Source organism: Perca fluviatilis, chromosome 21, assembly GCF_010015445.1.
Source record: "Perca fluviatilis chromosome 21, GENO_Pfluv_1.0, whole genome shotgun sequence".
NCBI classification, from domain to species: domain Eukaryota; kingdom Metazoa; phylum Chordata; class Actinopteri; order Perciformes; family Percidae; genus Perca; species Perca fluviatilis.
The window spans coordinates 10857894-10878540 of NC_053132.1; the positions used below are offsets into that span (position 1 = coordinate 10857894).

Consider the following 20647-nt stretch of genomic DNA (forward strand, 5'->3'; position numbering starts at 1 on the left):
AATGTGCAGCCGTTATAGATATTATGAGGGAACAGATGACATGGTGAACATGTTAAAAATCTGCTGATGATTTTTTTCTAATCCCCTGCAGTAACTACATGCATATAGCTAAAAGAAAAATCCAATTACGTGTCAAGTTCAAATATGATGGAAACAAAAACACAGCAGTTGACTGTTGTCTGCAACGAGAGGGAAAGCAATAAAGGGAAAAAAAACTAATACACACAAACAAACACACACACACAGATGCCAAGTACCTTGAGGCAGGCTGTAAGCTTCCAAGAAACATTATTTATATCCAGAGAGCACCCCTCATTCCTCATCATTTTGTCAAATTACCAAATAGCCTAGTGTGGGGGTATTTTACGACACAGGCCCCATCTATTACACTCCCCCTCAAGAGCAACACAGAGAGAGGCAGAGAGACAAAGTAGGTGGCTGGGAGATAGGGCACGCTGTCAGAATGTAACACCACGAAATGACTCACTGAGACTGCACACCATAATCCGGCATTGTGTTGTTTTTATTATTATTATTATTATTATTATTCTCAGCATATTCATAATTCAACACATGACATACAGGAAACACTAACATAAACATTCTGAATGAAAGAGAAGAAATCATCAGCGGAGGCTCTCACCTCAAGGACATGCTGCGGCGATGCCAGTTTTAAAACTCATAATTAAACACACCTGAAGGCTGGATGGGCAACTTTTTGAGGCAATGCCCTCTGGCAACATGCAGAAGAGAGAGAGACATGTCTGAAAACAGGATAAACTTGAGTGATGGCTTTTTAAGAACAATGAAGAAATTGAATATGAGCAAACAGCTGCTGGCAAAGTTGCTCTTCTTTGCCTCAAAATATTGCCGGTACATCACAGCCTCCAGGAAGATATGACAGATCCATGCCCTTTCTGTTGCAAAGGAAGTGCTTTAGTACCCATGTCAGGGCTAGGTAGGTACAGTCGGCCATAGAAATAGGATGAGTAGATTTACAGTGCTTTAATGAGATATACAATATATAATACACTGGTTCATAAGGGAGGCTTTTGCTGTTTGATGTAAGCTAGCTCTCTATTTCTTTGCCTTGTTATATTTTCAGACCTGCAGATTTGTCATGAATAACTGACAGCTTTTTGTGAAATAATGTCTCCAGATCATCATTTTTCAACACCAGCTTCAGCTCATTGATATAAACTTCAAGAAGAGCGTGAAAAAAATACAGGTAAAACACAATTCAAAGCAGCCGTTAAAAAAAAAAAAAAGGGCTGCTAGTTCAGTCTACATATAGTGCATTTTCTTTTTTACGTCAGCGTTGGACATTTGCCTCTTCTTCATTGTTAAAAGAACCTCAGTCCCCACAAACGCAATCCCATACCCCCGGCCCCACCCCATCCTAATCCAGCCCCATGCCCCCACCCAAAATAACTTTATACAAACTGATAGAACTTCACATCAATTCACCATCGACACAAAAAAGTCACACAAAGTTCTGTCGTTAAGTCCATCCATAAAAATGAAGAACAGAACACGTCAACATTACCTCGCTCATTCATGTTGTTGGCATGATTGCACACACACACACACACACACACACACACACACACACACACACACACACACACACACACACACACACACACACACACACACACACACACACACACACACACACACACACACACACACACACGCTCACTCACTCACTAGCATGCACCCAAATACAGTATTTACACATACAAACACATTCCCAGGATTAAAGACAGGCAGCACTTGCAGTCAGGTCAGGTGTAAGTTTCTATTGCATCACGGCTCATGACATCCTTCTGTTGCCAAACAGTTAGACAGCTTGTTTAAGTGTTCAGGACTATAACAGCATTTTTAGGGAAAAGGGAATTTTAAGGAATAAAGAAGGAGAATAGGAGGTGAGAATTTGTTAGTGTGTATGCAGCAAGGGTGTCAGAGGGTCCGTGTTGGGTTAGTCGTGGATAACGATGGGGCCTCGCATCCTCAGGCTGGGGTGAGGGTGCGGAGGGGCAAGGACGAGCCCCTGCGGCGGGCCCTGGCTGACCCTGCGCAGGGTAATCTGCTCGCATGGCTGCCGACAAGCATGCCTCAGCTGGGAGCGGGACAGCAGTCGTCTGGCCCTCCTGGAGGGATGGAGACGAGACAGGACATAAGTGCAGAAGATACACTGACGCAAAGCTAATTTCAGTAAAAAATCCAGAAAGAAAATTCATTCTTGACCTTGAAAATAGTAGTTAGTAGTAGTAAAAGTAAGTCTGCCAAATTACTGATTCCCAGGTCAGGAATTAATTTTAAATCTCAATTTTAAAGCCAACATGGACACAAAGTCCGTAAAGCACTCGGGCAATGGAAATTTAAATCTACAATTCAATGACAACCGGGCAACTTTTTCTGCCAAGAAAGACTGTGTGATCGAAAGCTCCAGAACAGTTACTAAATAGACCTTGTGGTGAGTTTGGTTACCTTGCCTGTGATTTGGGAAATTTGGGCATTTAGATTTGAGGTTTGACTTTTTCATTTATTTATTTTATAATACTTTTTCTTTTACAAGACTACTGTTTCTAACAAATTCATTTTTCATGAGATTTCAAGTTTGATTACTTGATATTTAAACAATACAGTCATTACAGCCAATAATTCATGATTGCATCTACTGTACATGTTTCAGCAAGTTACAGTAGCTAAGCCTCTACTGTCTGGATACATTATTTATACGATGCTGACCGCAGGCTTGATGCTTCAAGAACAGCCTGCAGTAAAAAGAATGCCAACACATGGAAACAATAATGAAACTGGCTTTGAGCTGTGGGCTTTATCAGACAGCTTATTTGTCATGTACGCTATTAGTTTAGAAGCAGTTTGACAATGATGCATGCAGAGCAGAATAGAATTACCATCACTGTTTCGTGGTAATAGAGAAGTACTACGGCAGGATTTTCAGACTTATAAAGGAGGAGGTAATTTCTAGACTGCAGTGGGCTTTGTGCTGTGACAGGAAGGCTCTTTGGGGCACACTCACAAGTGTTGGACACAGCACTAATGGAATTCATTTGCAGATAAATGCGAGATATATAACCACAACGTATAGGTGATTCATGGTTTCCTTCGGGCGGTCAAGAAAAACACTTTCAGATTGAATGCATGGCACAGCCCTCGTCGTTTCTTCCTCATTTGCTGCTCTCTCAGCAGCACAGAGGATGTTTTTTCTTGTGTTGTGAACAGGAAAACACACCAGATCCCTCCAGATCCCTGCTGTTGATAACATGAGCACTCATAAAGGCTCTGCGTACATGATGTGCCTGTGCATCCAAGTATAGTAAATAGGTCCAAAAGTGCTTGTAACATTCGTGCATCTACACACACATCTTTCAAGTACAATAAACCCTGAGATTATTACAAAGCATGACATACATAATGTCACTTAGTTAGAGCAGATTATAAACCAGAGAGGAAGAGAGCAAATTTAGCCCTGGTGGCACATCATCGGTTCAGCTGGCCGCCGGGAGGAGGAAAGCAAACATGTAAATCCACACTTAAATATATCAAGCTGTCTCATTTACATTTCAGCTCATTTCAGTTGCTTTCTCCAGTTCTGTTTTGTAATATTTCACATTCTTGATGCTTTGTCCTGCTTTTTTCTTTGTCCAAATACAACTTCTCTGCATCTCATATTAGGTACAGTTGTAGAAGAATCACACAGATTCTTTACTTTAGAAAAAGTACCAATTCCACAATGTAAAAATACTCCATTAGAAGTAAAAGTCCTGCTTCAAAAATCCTACTTAGCCAATACATAAGTATTATCAGCAAAATATACTTTGAGTATGAAAAGTACTCATTCTGCAGAAAATTGCTTCTGTGAATGATATATATATATATGACAAATAGTTTGTTAAATACTGATGCATTGATGCCTAAGCAGCAATAACTATTTTATGGTAGTTTAGTTCAGTGGTTCCCAACCTAGGGGTCGGCCTCTCCAAAGGGTCACAAGATAACTCTGAGGGGTCGTGAGATCATTAGTAGGAGAGGAAAGAAGAAAAAACTAAGTTTTGTTGGATACATTTGTAGTCATTTTTGGACTTTTAGTTTTTTTTGTAAAATATTGGATGATATTACCATGTTTGGCCTCAAACAGAAAAGTATACAACCAGTAGTTGTATTTTATAATCGTATGTTTCTTGATCTTAATCTGCAAAGTTAGCTGTTTTATAAATGTAATGAAGTATAAAGTAAATAGTAAATAGTTCCCTCTGAAGTGTAGTGGAGTAGAAGTATAAAGTAGCATATAATGGAAATACTCAAGCAAAGGACAGACACATTCAACTGTACTTAAGGGCAGTACTTGAGTAAATGTACTTCACACCAGCTTCATCATCAGGTCAAGATTTCAGTTTCTTCATACGTTCTTATGATCTTATTTTTGTCCTGTTTAGCAGTATGAATAATGTGTAACCTATGCGAAGAAAAGTGTTAATCTCTTTCTCTGTTTCTGTCTCTATTTGTCTCTCTTGCCTCCCTGAATATGTGGGAGTGATCTCCCACTCCTCTCTGCTCTGTGGCACACTGCATTCTTCATCACGCTGAGAAAGAGAAAGAGTGGGAGAAAGGAGAGGGGGAGAAAATTAAACTTCCGATCATCTCTCATCAGCAGCAGCCTTTCAGAGCAAGATGTATTAATGTCTTTAATTCAGAAAAGCATTCATTGTCTCCACTAGAAGAACAAATAACATTGTAATATAATAAATGGACAGTATTCAGGACATCTCTCGCACACACAAACACACAGCCATGTTGATCTTGGTGGTAAGTGAGTGATCCATATGAGTGCAGCCATGGTTAATGTGGTAATGATATTTCCACTCAGGGCCCAGCACTGCCCGGCTCCTCGCTGGTCCATCTGCACCAGTTAGCTACTCTAATTTTAGCCTCGATGATCAGAGGGCGGCTATAAGGGCCGGATGCCATGGCTCATACACAGGCTTAATGGAAGAACATCTTTCTTGTACACATACAGACATGCAAACATTGACTCATTACGTGCATGTGTGTATGCGTGTGTGAGAATGTGTGTCTATGTATGTGTAAAATAGAAACTGATTTTCCATGTGTAAAACATAAATGCATGTTTATTCAATCATGTCTACAACAAATGTGTACAAGGAAAATCTGCTGGTTGGGGTTTTTGAGACATTTTCTTTAAATGCATTCTTTTCTAAATACAATTCCTGTATTAAGCATGTATTTGTTTACATCAATTCCTGCAATTTATGGAGCAGTTTATTTTCATTTTCATTTGTTCAGAATCAACTGAATGCATCATCAAATCTTACATTTCTGCCCACAATTTCATTTTAATCAATTGAAAAAACTAAAATATCTCTACAAATGCTGCAATTAACACTGAAAACTTTGAGTCTTATGAGTCTACAGCCATTCTAGCAGTTCTGTCAGGGTGCACTTAAGCACAGCAGTGCTTTAAGACAAATGCTAACATCGACATGCAAACATACTTAAAATGACAATGCTATCATGCTGATGTTTAGCAGGTATAATGATTACTAAGTTCACCATGTTTGTTCAGTGTGTTAGTATGCTAACATCTGCTAATTAACAACTTTCACAAAGTACGGCTGATGCTTATGTAAAGGTTATTAGTTTTGTGGGTATTTAGTAATGAACAAAAGTATTGGACAAATTAAAATATTGGCAATAGACAAAAAAGTTAATTGGTTGCCAAAGTTGTTACAATTCATGGACAGGGATGTCTGTACTAAATGTCATGGCGATCCACTAATTGTTGCGACATTTCACCAAAGACCCTAAATGTCAACCTCATTCTAGCTCTAGATAAAGATATCAGTTGAGTTATTAGGCTTCATCCATCGGGGCCATGAATGTCTCAACAAAACTTTATGGTAATTCTTTCAAAAGTTGTTCAGGGCTGTAGGCAGGAGTTTTAAAATATTAAGGTCACGAGTCAAAGCCCCACCAACCCCACTGTCTATAAAATTGTAAAAATGTTTTCATTGTTTGGATTTTTCCTATTTTATCAATTATAATGTAACTGAGCATTCATATGGTAGCCCAGTACTTTTTAATACATTATTGTATATTGTACAATAATGTACAATATACAATAGCAGCAGGAGCTGCTGCCCCCGCTGATGAAGATGGATGGTATTGTATTGTACATATATATATATATATATATATATATATATATATATATATATATATATATTCTACACATACACATATATTCTACACTATATATAATTGTATATATAATACATACTGTATACATATTAGGCCCTGCAGTGAGTATCAGGCTGTGCTGTCTTCAATCTACTGAGCCCTCTGACAGGCAACACCATTCTCTTCCATGTACCTTTAAGTTGCCTCTAAAACCTACCTTCACCCTAGAAAAGAGCAGATAATTGGAGCTTATATGTACTTTGTATCTGCTCAGCCTAGACTACAATGGCTGGCCCAACTAGTATTATAGGCACCTTCATCTAAATGCCATGGCCCACTCAGATGTCCAACTACCATCACTGAATCCTGCAGAAGTTTTTTTTATTGGCCTAAAAATACAGGAAATCAGACAAGAAAAAAATGGAAAAAGAAAAGAGTTTTTAATTAAAATTCCCCAATGTTGCTCAAACCCCGTAAGTTCCCAGAAAAACAGCGAACATGATCTCAGTGTCCTCAATGGCAGTTTTTTGTTTTTTCTAGTAGGCTATACCTTTTTCCCTCTGATCAAAATTTCTTAATACATTTTGTCAACATTGGTGCTTTGGTGCTTTGACAGTGTTTCTTAGCTGTGTGAGCTGCATTAGTGGTTTGTTGAAAATAAACACTTTTATTCAAATTAATTTTAATCGATTTTGACTCTTCCCAGGCTGCCACTCTGTTTCAACTCAATGGGTCTGTGTGAATTTAGGCACACATGCATTGTGTTTTTGTGTTTGTGTGTGTGCACTACACAGCTGTCTGAGGTCCCCACAGGACAAAATTAACAGCTCAAATCCTCTTATATGCTGTTGGCTCACTTGCTTTTCCCACACACGCACACACAAACACACAGTCAGCCAATCAGAGGTCAGAAAAGTGTCACCTTTGCTTACCTGGTCTCCCGGGTGACAAGGAAGAAGCTGTCATCAGGGGCATCGATCCAGTTGGGGCGTCTCTTGCGGATCATCACTCCACCTCGGGTGTTTCCACTGCTGCTGCTGCGGCCGTTATGCTGCAAAAAGACAATTAAGTATCATTTGATTACAATGGGCGGTGATGCAGTTGTACAGGAATTGTTAAAACAAAGAGTATAAGACACCTACCAGGAGGGGTCCACCTGTGGTACCAGGGTTATCTGCAAAAACAAGAGAAAGATGCATTGTGGGAATCTGTCACTTGTGAATAGTATTTATTACTTTATTACTTTTCCTTGTTAGAAGTGGTGCAACAAATGACTGTGTTTCAATTTCAGTAAAAATAGTGAAGTTACCAATAAAAAACAAAGTGTCAGACTGAAGTTGAATCATCCAAATTATCCAAATGACCCCCATCTGCTGATTCGTTTTCATTAGAATTAGTTGTCATTCTCTCCAAGGAGCTAGTTTAGATAAGAAATGGCAGAAAAGGTTATCAACTCCGGGTGTATTTCCACTAATTTGATTTTATCAAGCAAAAGGATGACAAGGACATTGGATATCAACACTGTTTGGTCCCCAAGGTTCACTCACATCATAAGTAACTCAGTTTAAAGCAAGACAGGACGTATTTTCCAATTATTTTTTTGGAGGGGGGGAGGGGGGTTTAACAGATTAAGTTAAGCAATAACACTATTTTGAAAAAAAATAACTCATAATTACTTTTGTGGAATTCTGTTGTTTTTTTCAAGAAATGTTTGTCTTTGTGTGTACCTGAGCGTCTGTCAGGCTCAGCCCTGCTGTGGTGATGGTAACTGCGTTTTCCCAGCATGCCGTGGGGGCCGTGTGGGAGAGAGGAGAGGAGGCGTCGAGGGGGAGGCGTCTGCAGGCCCGGGGTGCGGTGGGAGCGAGGGGTGTGGGCTGCCGGACGGGACTCTGGAAGAGACACCACACTGGAGCTGCATCAACTGGCTCCTATAGACCATCTGACTCAATTTTTTTTTAAACTCATATTCCTTTGATTTGACAGTTATTCAGGACAATTTTACTGCTCAAACACTGATAATTATTTACCTAGAAACTGCAGAACACTGGTCAGAGTGCTCCTTTGCGCGGCTCTGGTTTTGGGTAGGCGAGTCCCCTGCCCTTCCGACACCCTTAACATGTCTAAACCAAACACACACACACATTACAAACCAGTGCAGTGTCTCTCAGATTGTATACTCTCCCTCTGCTCCCTCTATCTGAGAAACTGTTTAACATTTTCGCAGAATCATGCAAGTAAAAAACAAGGTTGAATTGTGATGAAATCAGTCCTGTCGAGAGAAAAAAAAACAACCTGTCAGGATGAAACCACTTTTCATGTTTAAAATGAATGATGCAGGAGTTGATTGAAGTGTGCAAATCACTCTGCGGTGGTGACTTACTCTAATCTCTACCCACATGCACATACAGAAATGTAATTGCATGCTCACATGCACACAAAAATATATTGTAAACACACATACATTAAAATATGAAAGTTTTATGACAGCAGGCACTGAAGGTTGACTCCATGCTGGGAGGGGGGGGGGGTTCCTCTGAGTGTGGTGGAGTTGATGGACAGAGAACACGGGACACATGAAGCACAAGGACTCGGAAGAGATGTTTTCAGGTGTGACTTTATTGGAGGTCTACTCTCACATTCACACAGTGATGAAAGAAAAGAGCAAAAAAGAGGTAGAAGGTGAGATGAGAATATTGCAACAGTTGTTAAAAAGTGAAGGACGAGGAGGCAAAATAGAGGGGAGAAATGTCTCTGAATGGCAAAGCGAGAAGAGGCAACATGATGGATTCATATGAATATTGCATGATTTGAACACAGGAGAACAGCTGAGTGGATGGTATGGCGAGGGACCATCCAAGAGGACGTGGTCCAGTTGATGACTCTGAATGGGTAAGCCTGATCTCTATTGGGAGATGCAGCCAAAAGCAAAGGAGTCAAGAGCAGCTGGATATTCTTTGTAACAAACAAAAAAAATGTCCTTAGTTCGGCTTCAACCTTCCTTCTTTCAAGTTTTATCAGTCCAAATCCATCTAAAGCTCATTATCGACCCAAACACAATTCATTTTGTCTAACATACACGATTAACAGCATGAGAGAAAATGAGTGTGCAAAAAGGAACAAAAATGCCTTAAAAACACACTGAAGCGGAGTTTCAGTATTTACAATAAACATTCGTGGTTGAGACAACTAGTTCTGCCAGGACAGCAGTGGGCACGCCTGTACCAGGGGCACCGTGCAAAATAGAGCTTCTCTTATTAAAATACATCTTCTCTACAGCTAACTTCAGCAAGTACACAGCTCAGACTAGATGAGCTCTAATGGATTACAGTCTACTTGTTAATGACAGGAGCAAATTCAGTTATTATGTGCGTTTTCAAAGTGTGTGCAGATGTGTAAAATAGCCCTGTTAAAACCAATAAATCTTTGTGTTTAACTCCAACAATGGCTTTGAGTTCACAGTGACCAAGAACCAAAACCGATAAAGAAATAAAAATAAAATAAAAACACGAATGAAAAGATGATCAAACTCATCGTTATGAGGACAGGCAGTCTTTATTGGAAACAGGGGGTGGGAGAATACAAAAAACAAAATAATAATAACAATAATAATAAAAACAGAAAGAGAGACAGACGGGGGGCAGAGATGGGGGTTGATGGTGGGGCAGTCAGGGTGATGAGAGAGTTTGTCTGTGTGTGTGTGTGTGTGTGTGTGTGTGTGTGTGTGTGTGTGTGTGTGTGTGTGTGTGTGTGTGTGTGTGTGTGTGTGTGTGTGTGTGTTTCAGTATGTCTGCATATGTTGTGTTTTGTCTGCAGGTGTGTCCATGTGGCAGAAGTTAGGAGGAATTGAAAGAGCTCTTACACTCTGCCTTTATGGCCCCACAGTTAATGGGGACAAAGGGCCGGCGCGCAGCACGGCGCAGCCTGATGATGTCACGGCACATATGCCGGGCCAGCTTGGTGAGGCGGGTGGCCTGCAGCAGGAAAGCCTGCTTGGTCTTCATGGAGGACTTGGGGCTGCCGCTGTTTCGCATCGGCACCATGTGGTTGGACTGGCGAGGAGCATGACCCCGTGAGCGAGGCTCCTGGGAGAGAAGGAGGAAAAGAGAAAAGGCCACTGAATACAGTTATACTGAGGACAGTGAAGTTAAAAAAACATTTTAGCTACTTTAAAAAAAGGCAGATTTTTCTTAATCAGCTTCTTACTATGTGGTCCTACAAGAACACAGAACCGTCTGTCAAAGTGGGAACGGTTTTGATTATTTTTGCATGAGAGATTTGAGGATGTTTAGGTTTCTTTTTTTTTGATTGTTGCTTATTTAGTCCCAAATATTTACTGTTGACTTCTTCAGATTTGAAACGTTTTTAGGGCCTTCAACGCTTTAAAAACAGATGCTTGCCCAGCGTCCCAGTCCCTTTCCAGGCTTTTGTTTTCTGTTTGACCAGCCTCGACATCACAATTCATTTCGAAAGTGTGCTAATATCGAAGAGTTATGAAAGCTGTCGTTTTTAAATGCTTACGTCTACGTGTTATACTTAATAACAAGGTAAACATTTTAGCACCACAAAGACACATTGACACCAATTTATATGATCAAAATACATTTTAGTTTTTAAATAAAAATTCATGAAAAACAAAAACGTCCAAGCCAAATGTTGCCAGTTTATTACATTCCACCTAGCTTAAACAAATACAGTCAAATACAACAATAAATCCTACCTTCATTAAGGTTAATATGTTCAGTTTTTGTTGGAACTGTTATAGAGAGGTGTTAACTCAACTGTCATTTTGGAGGATGTCGTTTTGTTGATTCTAATATTTCATCCACCCTGTTTATGTCAATAAGGGCAAGTACAGCCTCCAAAATGATCATAAAGTTGAATCAGCACCTTATTAAAAACTATTAAAAACAAATTATATTTACATTATAACCTTTCTGAAGGCTGGAATTGTTGCAGGGCTGTTGTGTAAGAGTGTACATTGTGGAACAAAAGTTGTGGCTACAATACACCTTTTTTCTGCAGCAGGAATAGCAAAGGTGTAACTAAAATATATTGTTATTACTAGCACGCAGGCTCACTAACATTTTACAGGGATACTTTAATCAAACACAGCCATCATTTATGTTATTTATTACACCTGTACAGACAACAGGGTCGGCTTCGGGTCTCTGTAATGCGTCCTATGCAAATGAATCTCTAACAAAGAAAATCTGTAGACCAAAAATGGACTTGTAGATTAAAATGCTGTAATGGGAAAACATCAGCAGGAAAAAGGGTAGACTATGGTGTGGCAGTTGTGTAGCATTTTAATGCCAGTTACATGAAATGCAGGACAACGTTTTCATTCCAGTGCCATCTGTAGACCTATGGAAACTAAATCTTTTAACTGGTCAGTTTTCTTACTCAAACAAATGATCCACACAGTCAAAGTGGAAGGTGTGTGAATGCATTAACAGCTAATATGTGAGATAAAGGAAGTGATGTTTTGAGCTCACTGAATAATTGATGTTTGATGACAGCTCTCATGTATACTGTAGATGTTAAACTTTACGGAGCTGCAGTTGTGTGAATTCGGAATTTGTTCTATATTTTATAAAAGCATCTCTAATACAGTATTTTGGGATATAAGCAAATCTCCCCCAGCACGCCCCGTGTGATTTACATCTGTGCCTTCTGACTGAGCTTACATTGGTTGCTGGACTGGGGGAGGTCCTCTCCTCTGGGGCCTCTGCTCTGCTTGGCATCTTCAGGCCTCCGTACTTCTTCCAGTACATCCAGCAGGAAACGCAAAGGCGGCACTGCATGTTTGGAGGCCCCCATGAGTACCACTGGGCTGACTGCATGGCTGTTAATGCACAAAATGCATTAACAAAAGGTTAGAAGCATTGCAGCAGAAAACTGGTTCAAAGACACTCAGCATATTGATCTCTTCTTCCACTGTCTCAAGTCTCTCCTTAATGATTTTATCAAAGTTTACAGATCCGATCAAATAACACTCATGCCTGCTATTGACTGATGAGATTAGTACGTTTTTGTGACTTATACAGACTCTGTCCGCACAAATGTAATGGTATGCAGGATGAAAGAAAGTATATAGTATGGTGGTTATTGTTTGGATTTTGTTGCGGTTGCTCATCCGTTCTGTTTCTTATTGAAGCAAGACATTAAACCACAATATATTGAAAGCAAAAATCAGTGACTGCCATAAACAGTAATCTATCAATTCTACTGAATTCTTAGATATTTTGTGATTCTCATTTTGCTCTGCTCACAAATCGATGGGATTCTACTACTACAAACATATCACTTTCTGTTGCGGCTTCACATTCAAAGCTCTCTGCCAGTCAAACCGCTTTATCTTACTAGTTAGTGAGTGCTAGCTCCCTGGCGCACTTCTTCTGACAGAAAACCAGTTTGTGCGTTTAAGGTAGAAAATGCTGTTCAAAAAAATTATCCAAACAAAATATTGATAAAAGACGTTTGATAAAATCATTTATCATAGCAAAAATGCCAAATATTCAGTTTGCAGCTTCTTAAATGTAAGGTTTTGCACTTTTCTCTGAGATTTATCATGGTTAATGAAATGTTTTGGCAATTTAAAGACATCACACCTTATGAAATTGTCAAATTGGATTAGTAACAGCTGCCAAAATAAATAAGACACGCAGGAACGTATACACACACACACACACACACACACACACACTCACTATAGCAGCTCTCGCAGGCTCTGCCCCCGCCTGCTGCATGGTAGGCCCCAGGGCCCGCTCCATTCACTGTCGCCATCTTGCCATTAGTCACTGAGATCTGGTTGGGGTTGGGCTTGTTACTGTCAAGAGAGAAGAACAGGAGGAGATTTAAGAAACTGACTGCAGCTGTTTAAATCAAAACATAAATTATGCATGAAAAAACACAGCTACAGTAATAATACCAACATCTATAAATGTCAAATGAAGTGACTTACTATGTGGGGATATAAACCTGCTTCAGTTTGCTCTCTGCCTCTGCTGCCTTCAGTCTCTTCTGCTCAGAGACAAACACATTGGATTGATTTATTAATAACAAAAAGAAATCAACTGCTCCGGTTGATAAAAATCCTCTAAGACACCTTTCAAAATTAACTCTGAACGGCATTATGATAATCAATACATGTGACTATTCCTTCTTAAAAAGGTGTTGTTTTCTTTCTTCTTGACAGTTTGCAGTAACCTGACTCCGCCAGATGGATCGCTTCGCATTTGCTCGGCATATCCATCTGGGAACTTTCAGTTGGAGAACTTTTGGGAAGGGGCAAAAATACTGGTTAGCTGATTGGATAAACCATCTGTCTATCACCTAGTTGGTGATAGACGGGCCAAATCAACCAATCAGATCCACGAAGCATATGAAAATACAACCCCAAGCCCGCCCCTGCTGCTGCAGGCAAAGCATAGCTCGTTAGCTCAGCAAGCAAGCAACATGTCGGTAAAGGATATTTGCCGTTTGTGTAACGAGAATTTAGGAATAAAAGGCACCCTTTCAGGTTCCCGGTCCATATTCCAAAAGAAGGATCCAAGAGAAAAAAGCATTAGCGAGCGGCTAACAGAATTAGGGCTACCGCTGTCTGAAAATACTGGTTAGCTGATTGGATAAACCATCTGTCTATCACCACCTAACCCGCCTCAAAAACCAACGCTGATTGGCCCGTTCGTTTGGCGAACTGCTCCAAATTTTCTCTATCTCAAGATGCCAGACTGATCTGCGAGTGGAAAACTGGAGCTTGCAATATCAGGATGGTCTCACGAGGCTAAGTTTGCAGTCCCCTACTGAAAAATCCTTGGGCATGAAAAGTTAACCCTTCAGACCAGTTTGTAAGTAAAATTCACGATTTAAATTTGGCTGATGCTTTTATCCAAAGAGACCTCTTCTCTCAGAGCTGTGTATCTTCAACCCTTGCTTCTCCTGCACCCAAAATTCACTTTACTTCAGTCAGTGTTACACATGACAAGATGAGTTAATTTGTCATTGGACGTACTCCTCAGCATGTAGAAACAGCGGTGTAATCTCTTTTTTGTGGCTCTGAGACCTAACATTTCTAACAGAAATCTTTGCTTTAAAAACGGGGAGGTGCATGGAGTTTCAAAGTTAAGGGCACTTAAAGGCTGTGAAGGTCCAATGAAAGATGCTGAATTACATAATAGGTAGGGCTGGGTTGGTACCAATACTAGTACTTTATTTGATACCAATCATGTAAATGGAAGCATCTTAGCACGCTGAACTGCCAACTACGTCAAATACACCATACTTGACTTCACCGCACCAAAGACTGTATGGGTTGTAGCAGCTGCGGTAGTAGGCCAATCACACATTGCAATAAAAATCGCATTGTTTTATATATCTGGGTACAAAAAGGATCGAATGCAGGTATCGTTTGACTGGAGAAGTTTCAATACTACTTGGTACTGGGATACTACGGTCAATATGAAAAACGTATACACATAAGACAGAGGCAGAATCAAAAAAATCTTAAGAATTTTTTTTTTTTTGTTCTCATGTAAACTCAAAAAAGAGCTAGGTTTCAAGGATGCACACAATGTGTTTTAGTACAAAACACTAAATGTTTTGTTTGTAGAAAGTTTTACAGGGCACCTTTAAGCCTTGTACTCAAAAGGTAAAAAGAAATTAAATTCTTACCATCACAGCAGGAAGCCATTAAAACATTTTTTTGTATTAGTTAGTAAATACTGATTGAGTCTCACCTGTTGCACATATCTGTCTGTGGTCTTCCACATGTAGTAGTACTCTATGATGCTAGTCAGAGACTTCCATGGCAGCTTCACAAAAGGAAATAATGAAGAAGTGTGGAGAGAGGGGGGACGAGAAAGAGAGACAGAGAACAAATTAATGATATTAATATCTCATGTTCTTGCCATCTGGGTGCGAAAGCCTTCATATATATTCATGAACAAGAGGCATCGTGACCACAGAGGCTGAAAGCCCCAGACCAAAACACACACACAATCTCACACAGTGATTCACACATTTAATAAGTATTCATGAGCACCTGGTGCCCCTGCAGACACCCCCGCTTACACCCATATCCTGCTTTTATTGTACAGTACAGGTAGATGGTGGGAAGGAAAGTTCAATAGAAATAGTCACCCCCTGTAAGCGTGGAAGGCGGCTGTTAAAATTTTTAACTTTGTCAAGTCAAGTGACGCTGGTCATCTTGAATTCATGAAGATTACAATGAATTCCCAGTGTGACAAGTTTTTGCTGAGGAGGAAGAACGTATCAAAACATCCATAGAAACTTCTAAAATCACTCCTGCAGCACAATCAAACTTCTCCACTTTGCATCAATATGCTTAAAATAAGTTTAAAAAAGCCATACTTCCCCCTAAAATACAGCTAAACATACACAATTTCTGCTTTTTACTTTGGTCACTGGTGATTATGTTCACTTAAGTTTATCACACGCTGCCCACCATGTGAGCTGTTTTTCAACTGACGTACATGAACAGTATTAACATATGAATTCAAGCGGTCATTGATTAAGAAATTGAACTACCAGCACTGAACAGCCATCTTTCAAACCTTAAACACTTCACTGGAAAAAGGAAAAAACCTTATTTAGCCAACACAAAAAAACACTATAAAATGGGACCAAGATCAATAGATGGTGTAATAAACTGACTGTACATATGTTATTTACTAACTAAAAAGTATATTTAGTGTCGAATTACTTTTTAAACAAACTACAGATAATCAATGTTCTTAACTCAGGACAAACTAGATGTTGAGAAATGTAGCACATTTTTGCTGTTCTTCTTGTCTCATCTTCTCATGAAGACAAACTAATTTTGTTATTCTGACATTCAGTTTTAGAGTCCAGGGGGGAAAAGATTAGCCATATTTAGGACTGACTGAGCTACCTAAAACTTGTAAAACAATGCAAAATAACAACATAAAACACCTTAACACCCAATACAAAAAAACTTAAGATTACTCATTTAAACATAACATAAAAATATTTTAGGATTTGTTTGATGTTAAGAGTTTGGGCCCAGTAATATACTAGGTACATTATATATAGTCACGGATCGGAACAATAAATATAATACAATATTTTTGTTTGTTTTCGTAAAACACAGCACTTTCAAGCCAGGGAGTGGAGTTCGCTTTCCTGGGGAACACAAAGGACTTTCACCCTGGAAATGTGTGTTCCTTGGGAGTGTTTTAATCCAAACCACGATCTTTTTCCTAAACTTAACTAGTCTTTTGGGGGCCTAAACTTAACTGTTGTCCCCATATAACGCTCGCTTTTTGTAGCTTAACACTTGTGTTGTCTTTGCCGTTTTTTCCGACGCTTTTTTTCACAGTTTGTTTTTGCTTTTTCCAACGTTTTAAATTGTAACATTTTTCTTCTACACATTTTCAGCGCTTAATTCTATGTCACATATTTTGTGATATAAAACAAAAATTGAAAACGGGTCAATGTGACCCAAAGTCAACACAAGGGTTAAACTTAACCATAATGTCCGCTGAAACGGCCAGCAGTTTGCGTGCCCTGTACCTGGCTCAAAGCCCCCTATTCTCGGATAACTCAACTACCAACTGCCGCTGATACGACGGAAATGTAGCCGCCATGGCTTTTTGAGTTCTTCCGCTCCTCCCGTAGCCATGACAGTATCTATCGACTGCTTTTAATATGCACCTTTTACGTGAACATACAACTGATTTTAACATGCGCCGTTCACGTGAACAGAAAATTGCATTGCCTGTATCTTTTCACGGCAACCCTCCATAGAGATTAATCAGCCTACTTTAAATAACAGAGACAGTAACAATTTATTTCACACTGTTATTATTGTTAAACTCCGGCCCATGGATCAACTATTGTCCGTTACAACACTATTATATACACATTACACATCACACTTACAAAGTCTTGTCGAATGTCGTTGAAGTCTTTTCCGTATTTTTCTAGTGCCTCTTCGAACATGGCAGCTTCCGAGGCGCTCCACTCCTCCATCTCATCCCTGCAGAGCACCGGGCCGCCCGCTGGGACCAGTACACTCAGTGCACTAGACAGGTCGTAATTATGACGATGCAACGTGTCCATCGCATGGAACTGCAACAAATGGACACAGAGAGGGTGTTACAAACTATCAAAGGATTCTTTAATTGTTTAATTTGTGCAACAAAAGAGCATGGACTTGGTGTGTGTGTGTGTGTGTGTATGTGTGTGTGTGTGTGTGTGTGTGTGTGTGTGTGTGTCCGTCCAACTCACCAGTGTGATATCTCGTGAGGCAGCAGCTGCACTCATGTGTAAGCTTGGCTGTCTAACCGAGCTGCTGCAGTCCAACGCTCGAGCAAAGGTCCCAACCGCCCTGAAAAATGACACAAACAAACTTGCAGAATATATATATATATATATATATATATATATAAAAATACAGTGAGCTTCATGTACCGGTTCACTACTGCATAATTACAAATCGTCGTCAGAAGGGCTCATTGTTTTTGTTTATTGCTTTACAGATAAATAACCAGACACAGCTGTACAGCGCTGAATATGTTTACAGTTAATAGGAAGCAAAAAAAATGGTGTGCCATCACAAATGAGCTGATCATGACTATCAGAAAAAATTATTAGACTAAAGTTTCAAAAGTGATTTAGAAAGTCTACTTTTATTACAAATTTCATCCATTTTTATTTCCAAAATAAACTGCGATAAATTCACATATATTTTTTCGAAGAATAACAAAATGAAAACAATGAGCCATACTTTGGAGCTTTCCCTCAAATAACAATATGAATTTATTACATTCGCAATTTATTTGCATTATCATCCACATACAGAGGCCCTGAATGATGTAAGCTTCTCTGCAGTGAGAGTTTTAATACTCTTAATACAAATTGTTCCATTCATTCCATTTGTCCATTAGTGAGTTTAAGCAGTTGCAGCTGTAGACTGGAGGTTCATAACATCCTGTAATTGTAGACATCAGAGGTGAAAGGTCTTACCGTGCCACCACTAGGAATTGGTCTATCTGTTTGCTGGTAAGTGGACACTCTGGATACCACAGCTTCTCTTCCAGCTTGGACTGGTCCCTGTCATCTGCCTCACCTGCAGAACACACAGAGGCAACAGCTTACAGACAGCACGGGAGCTTGAGGCCAAAGGTGAAGGAAGTGAAGAATAATTTGGCTATTGCGAGATGTTGTAATCATGGCTATCAACCCACGAGATTGCTCTACCTCTTTTGGTAGAGCTAGTTATTTAACCTGTACACAATCTGCTTCCATCTGTAAATGTCCACATAAATATAATGGTTCTGGACAGAAGAGGGTATTTTTGTTGGTTTCTTCCACTATTAACATCGTACATGTTCGTTTTAATGTACAGTAGTAGCTCCATCTTATTGTCCAATACGGTCAAATACAAAGACTTTAAACTCGACAGCTTTAAAGAGGGCAAAAAGTAGCAAAATTACAACCCCAAAATCTCTAATGTGCATGCTGAACAGACATTTTACAACTTTTGTAGCAAGTCATTATTTTACTTTTCCCCACTCAAGCTGTAAGGTGGTCAACTTTTCTGGAATATTGACTTTGATTACCATTGATACTTGGTAATGTTTTCAAGCTGCATGTGTGAAAGAGGCTTAAAATAAAATCATGTTGCAATATCAACCATTCATGGTCAACTGGGGGCACTCTATAATCAAGGGGTCAGTCATGTGCTTTAACTCACACTAAACCTCCTTTTACTTTTCTTCAACAATGATAAAAAGCTGCTATTGTCTCCATTATTAGAATAAAGCCTGCATATTCTCATCGCTGCACAGAGGAACCTGCCTTTCCCCACTGTAATCCTTTGAGAACTATCACACACACTCGAGGTGTGTATCCATTTTGACACGGTTGTAGACAACAAAGCCAGTAGGTGTAATTAAATAAATCACGCTTTCTGACTGACCCTCTTGTAGCATTTCAGGTACATCTGCCTGAAAGCGTGGCCCCACTCTGATCTCTCCTTTGTCGGCCAGCAGGGTCTTCTGTGTTGGGTCGTACACCAGTGAGTAAAAAAATGTATCCTGAAAAGAACAACACACCAATCAGCCACAATATTTTAAGCTACAGGGGTTTTACAAAGGTTCTAATGTCAAACTTCTCTATTCTAAATTTGAACCTTAAACTTGACTCCCAGTGTGAAATGCTGATGAAAGAGCTGCACGAAATTCTGCAGGTAAACCTGTAAATCACAGCTGTTGTGTAAAACAATAATCTTTACTGTAATCTCTGCAAAAACAGTAATAGGCCAAAAATGTGAAGTTTTAGTGTTAAATGAAGATAAATGCTGCAACTGAAAAATTTGCCTTTCTAGAGCTGAAACAAATTAACAATTAGCCAATCGACAGAAAACAATATGCAACTATGTTAATAACCGAATAGTCCTAATATACTTTACTTCTAGCATCTAAAATATTTGAGGATTTGCTTATTTCTTTGCATTATGTTATAATAAATGTAATAGTTTTAGTCTTGAGGGGTTTGTTGGACCAAACGAGTAATCTGACATCATAATCATCTTGGGTGTTAAAAAAATTCCCTATTTTCTTACATTCTATGGACTAAAGGATAAATCAAGAAAACAATCAGCTGACTGACAATGAAAGTAATTGTTAGCTGCAGCCATAGACCTTCGAAAAAAGTATGACTAGACCTGCTATGAAACTAGCAAAAACCAGTAAGAGATGACAAGTTTTCTGTTCTCTGGCTCACCTCTTTGTCAAGGTATGAAAGAACAGCTTCAGTCTCGTTCAATAATGCGACACTGCACTTTCCCCTAATAGGGAGAGAGAGAGAGGGAACACGCACCATGTAACACACAGACACAGGAAGTGAGCAACACTCAATTTGTCTGTTCATGGCTGGATGAGTGACTATCCATGGGCAGTGCCTGCAGATGGTTGGTGTGTGTGTGTGTGTGTGTGTGTGTGTGTGTGTGTGTGTGTGTGTGTGTGTGTGTGTGTGTGTGTGTGTGTGTGTGTGTGTGTGTGTGTGTGTGGGATGGAAATTAACTTTTTTGTTCACTGTAGCTGGTCGATTCCCAAATCTACCAGCCACTCACCTATTTTACCAGCCACTTTCTTGTTTTTAACTGGCAAGTGTTTAACTGCATGTGAAAAATAATAAAACAAGATCTACAATAATCAAGCATGTTTATTTCATAAGGTAAAGTCTTAAGGAAAAATAATAACATCCTCTCCTTCTCTCTCTCAGAAGTTACATTTAATGAGTTGGGCAGATTAAACAAAAAACAAAAACATTCCTCCACCCATCCTCATCCCCACTCCCATTCTGATCTTTCACTGGTTCAGCTTTCACCATGTACTTTATCAGATCATACTAGAACAGGAGTAACACCAAA

General features: G+C 39.5%; 1 protein-coding gene across 4 annotated transcripts in view; it reads right to left on the reverse strand.

Moving 5' to 3' along the window:
- Positions 1–505: 505 nt before the first annotated feature.
- Positions 506–20647, reverse strand: part of mta3 (metastasis associated 1 family, member 3) — a 33593-nt gene continuing 13451 nt past the window's right edge. The window contains exons 5-20 of one of the 4 annotated variants that reach the window (XM_039788412.1): positions 19999–20062; positions 19193–19310; positions 18238–18340; positions 17500–17599; positions 17152–17340; positions 14967–15041; positions 13193–13251; positions 12939–13057; positions 11916–12073; positions 10088–10310; positions 8256–8348; positions 7956–8117; positions 7371–7402; positions 7161–7279; positions 4546–4613; positions 1976–2153 (exon numbers count right to left, since the gene is read on the reverse strand). In XM_039788412.1, coding sequence (XP_039644346.1) covers positions 2119–2153; positions 4546–4613; positions 7161–7279; positions 7371–7402; positions 7956–8117; positions 8256–8348; positions 10088–10310; positions 11916–12073; positions 12939–13057; positions 13193–13251; positions 14967–15041; positions 17152–17340; positions 17500–17599; positions 18238–18340; positions 19193–19310; positions 19999–20062 — 1717 coding nt within the window. In that variant the 3' untranslated portion in view covers positions 1976–2118. Of the gene's footprint in view, positions 2154–4545; positions 4614–7150; positions 7280–7370; positions 7403–7537; positions 7646–7955; positions 8118–8255; positions 8349–10087; positions 10311–11915; positions 12074–12938; positions 13058–13192; positions 13252–14966; positions 15042–17151; positions 17341–17499; positions 17600–18237; positions 18341–19192; positions 19311–19998; positions 20063–20647 lie in introns of those variants that run through there. The other 3 variants (XM_039788411.1, XM_039788413.1, XR_005637842.1) reach the window with 3 other exon arrangements.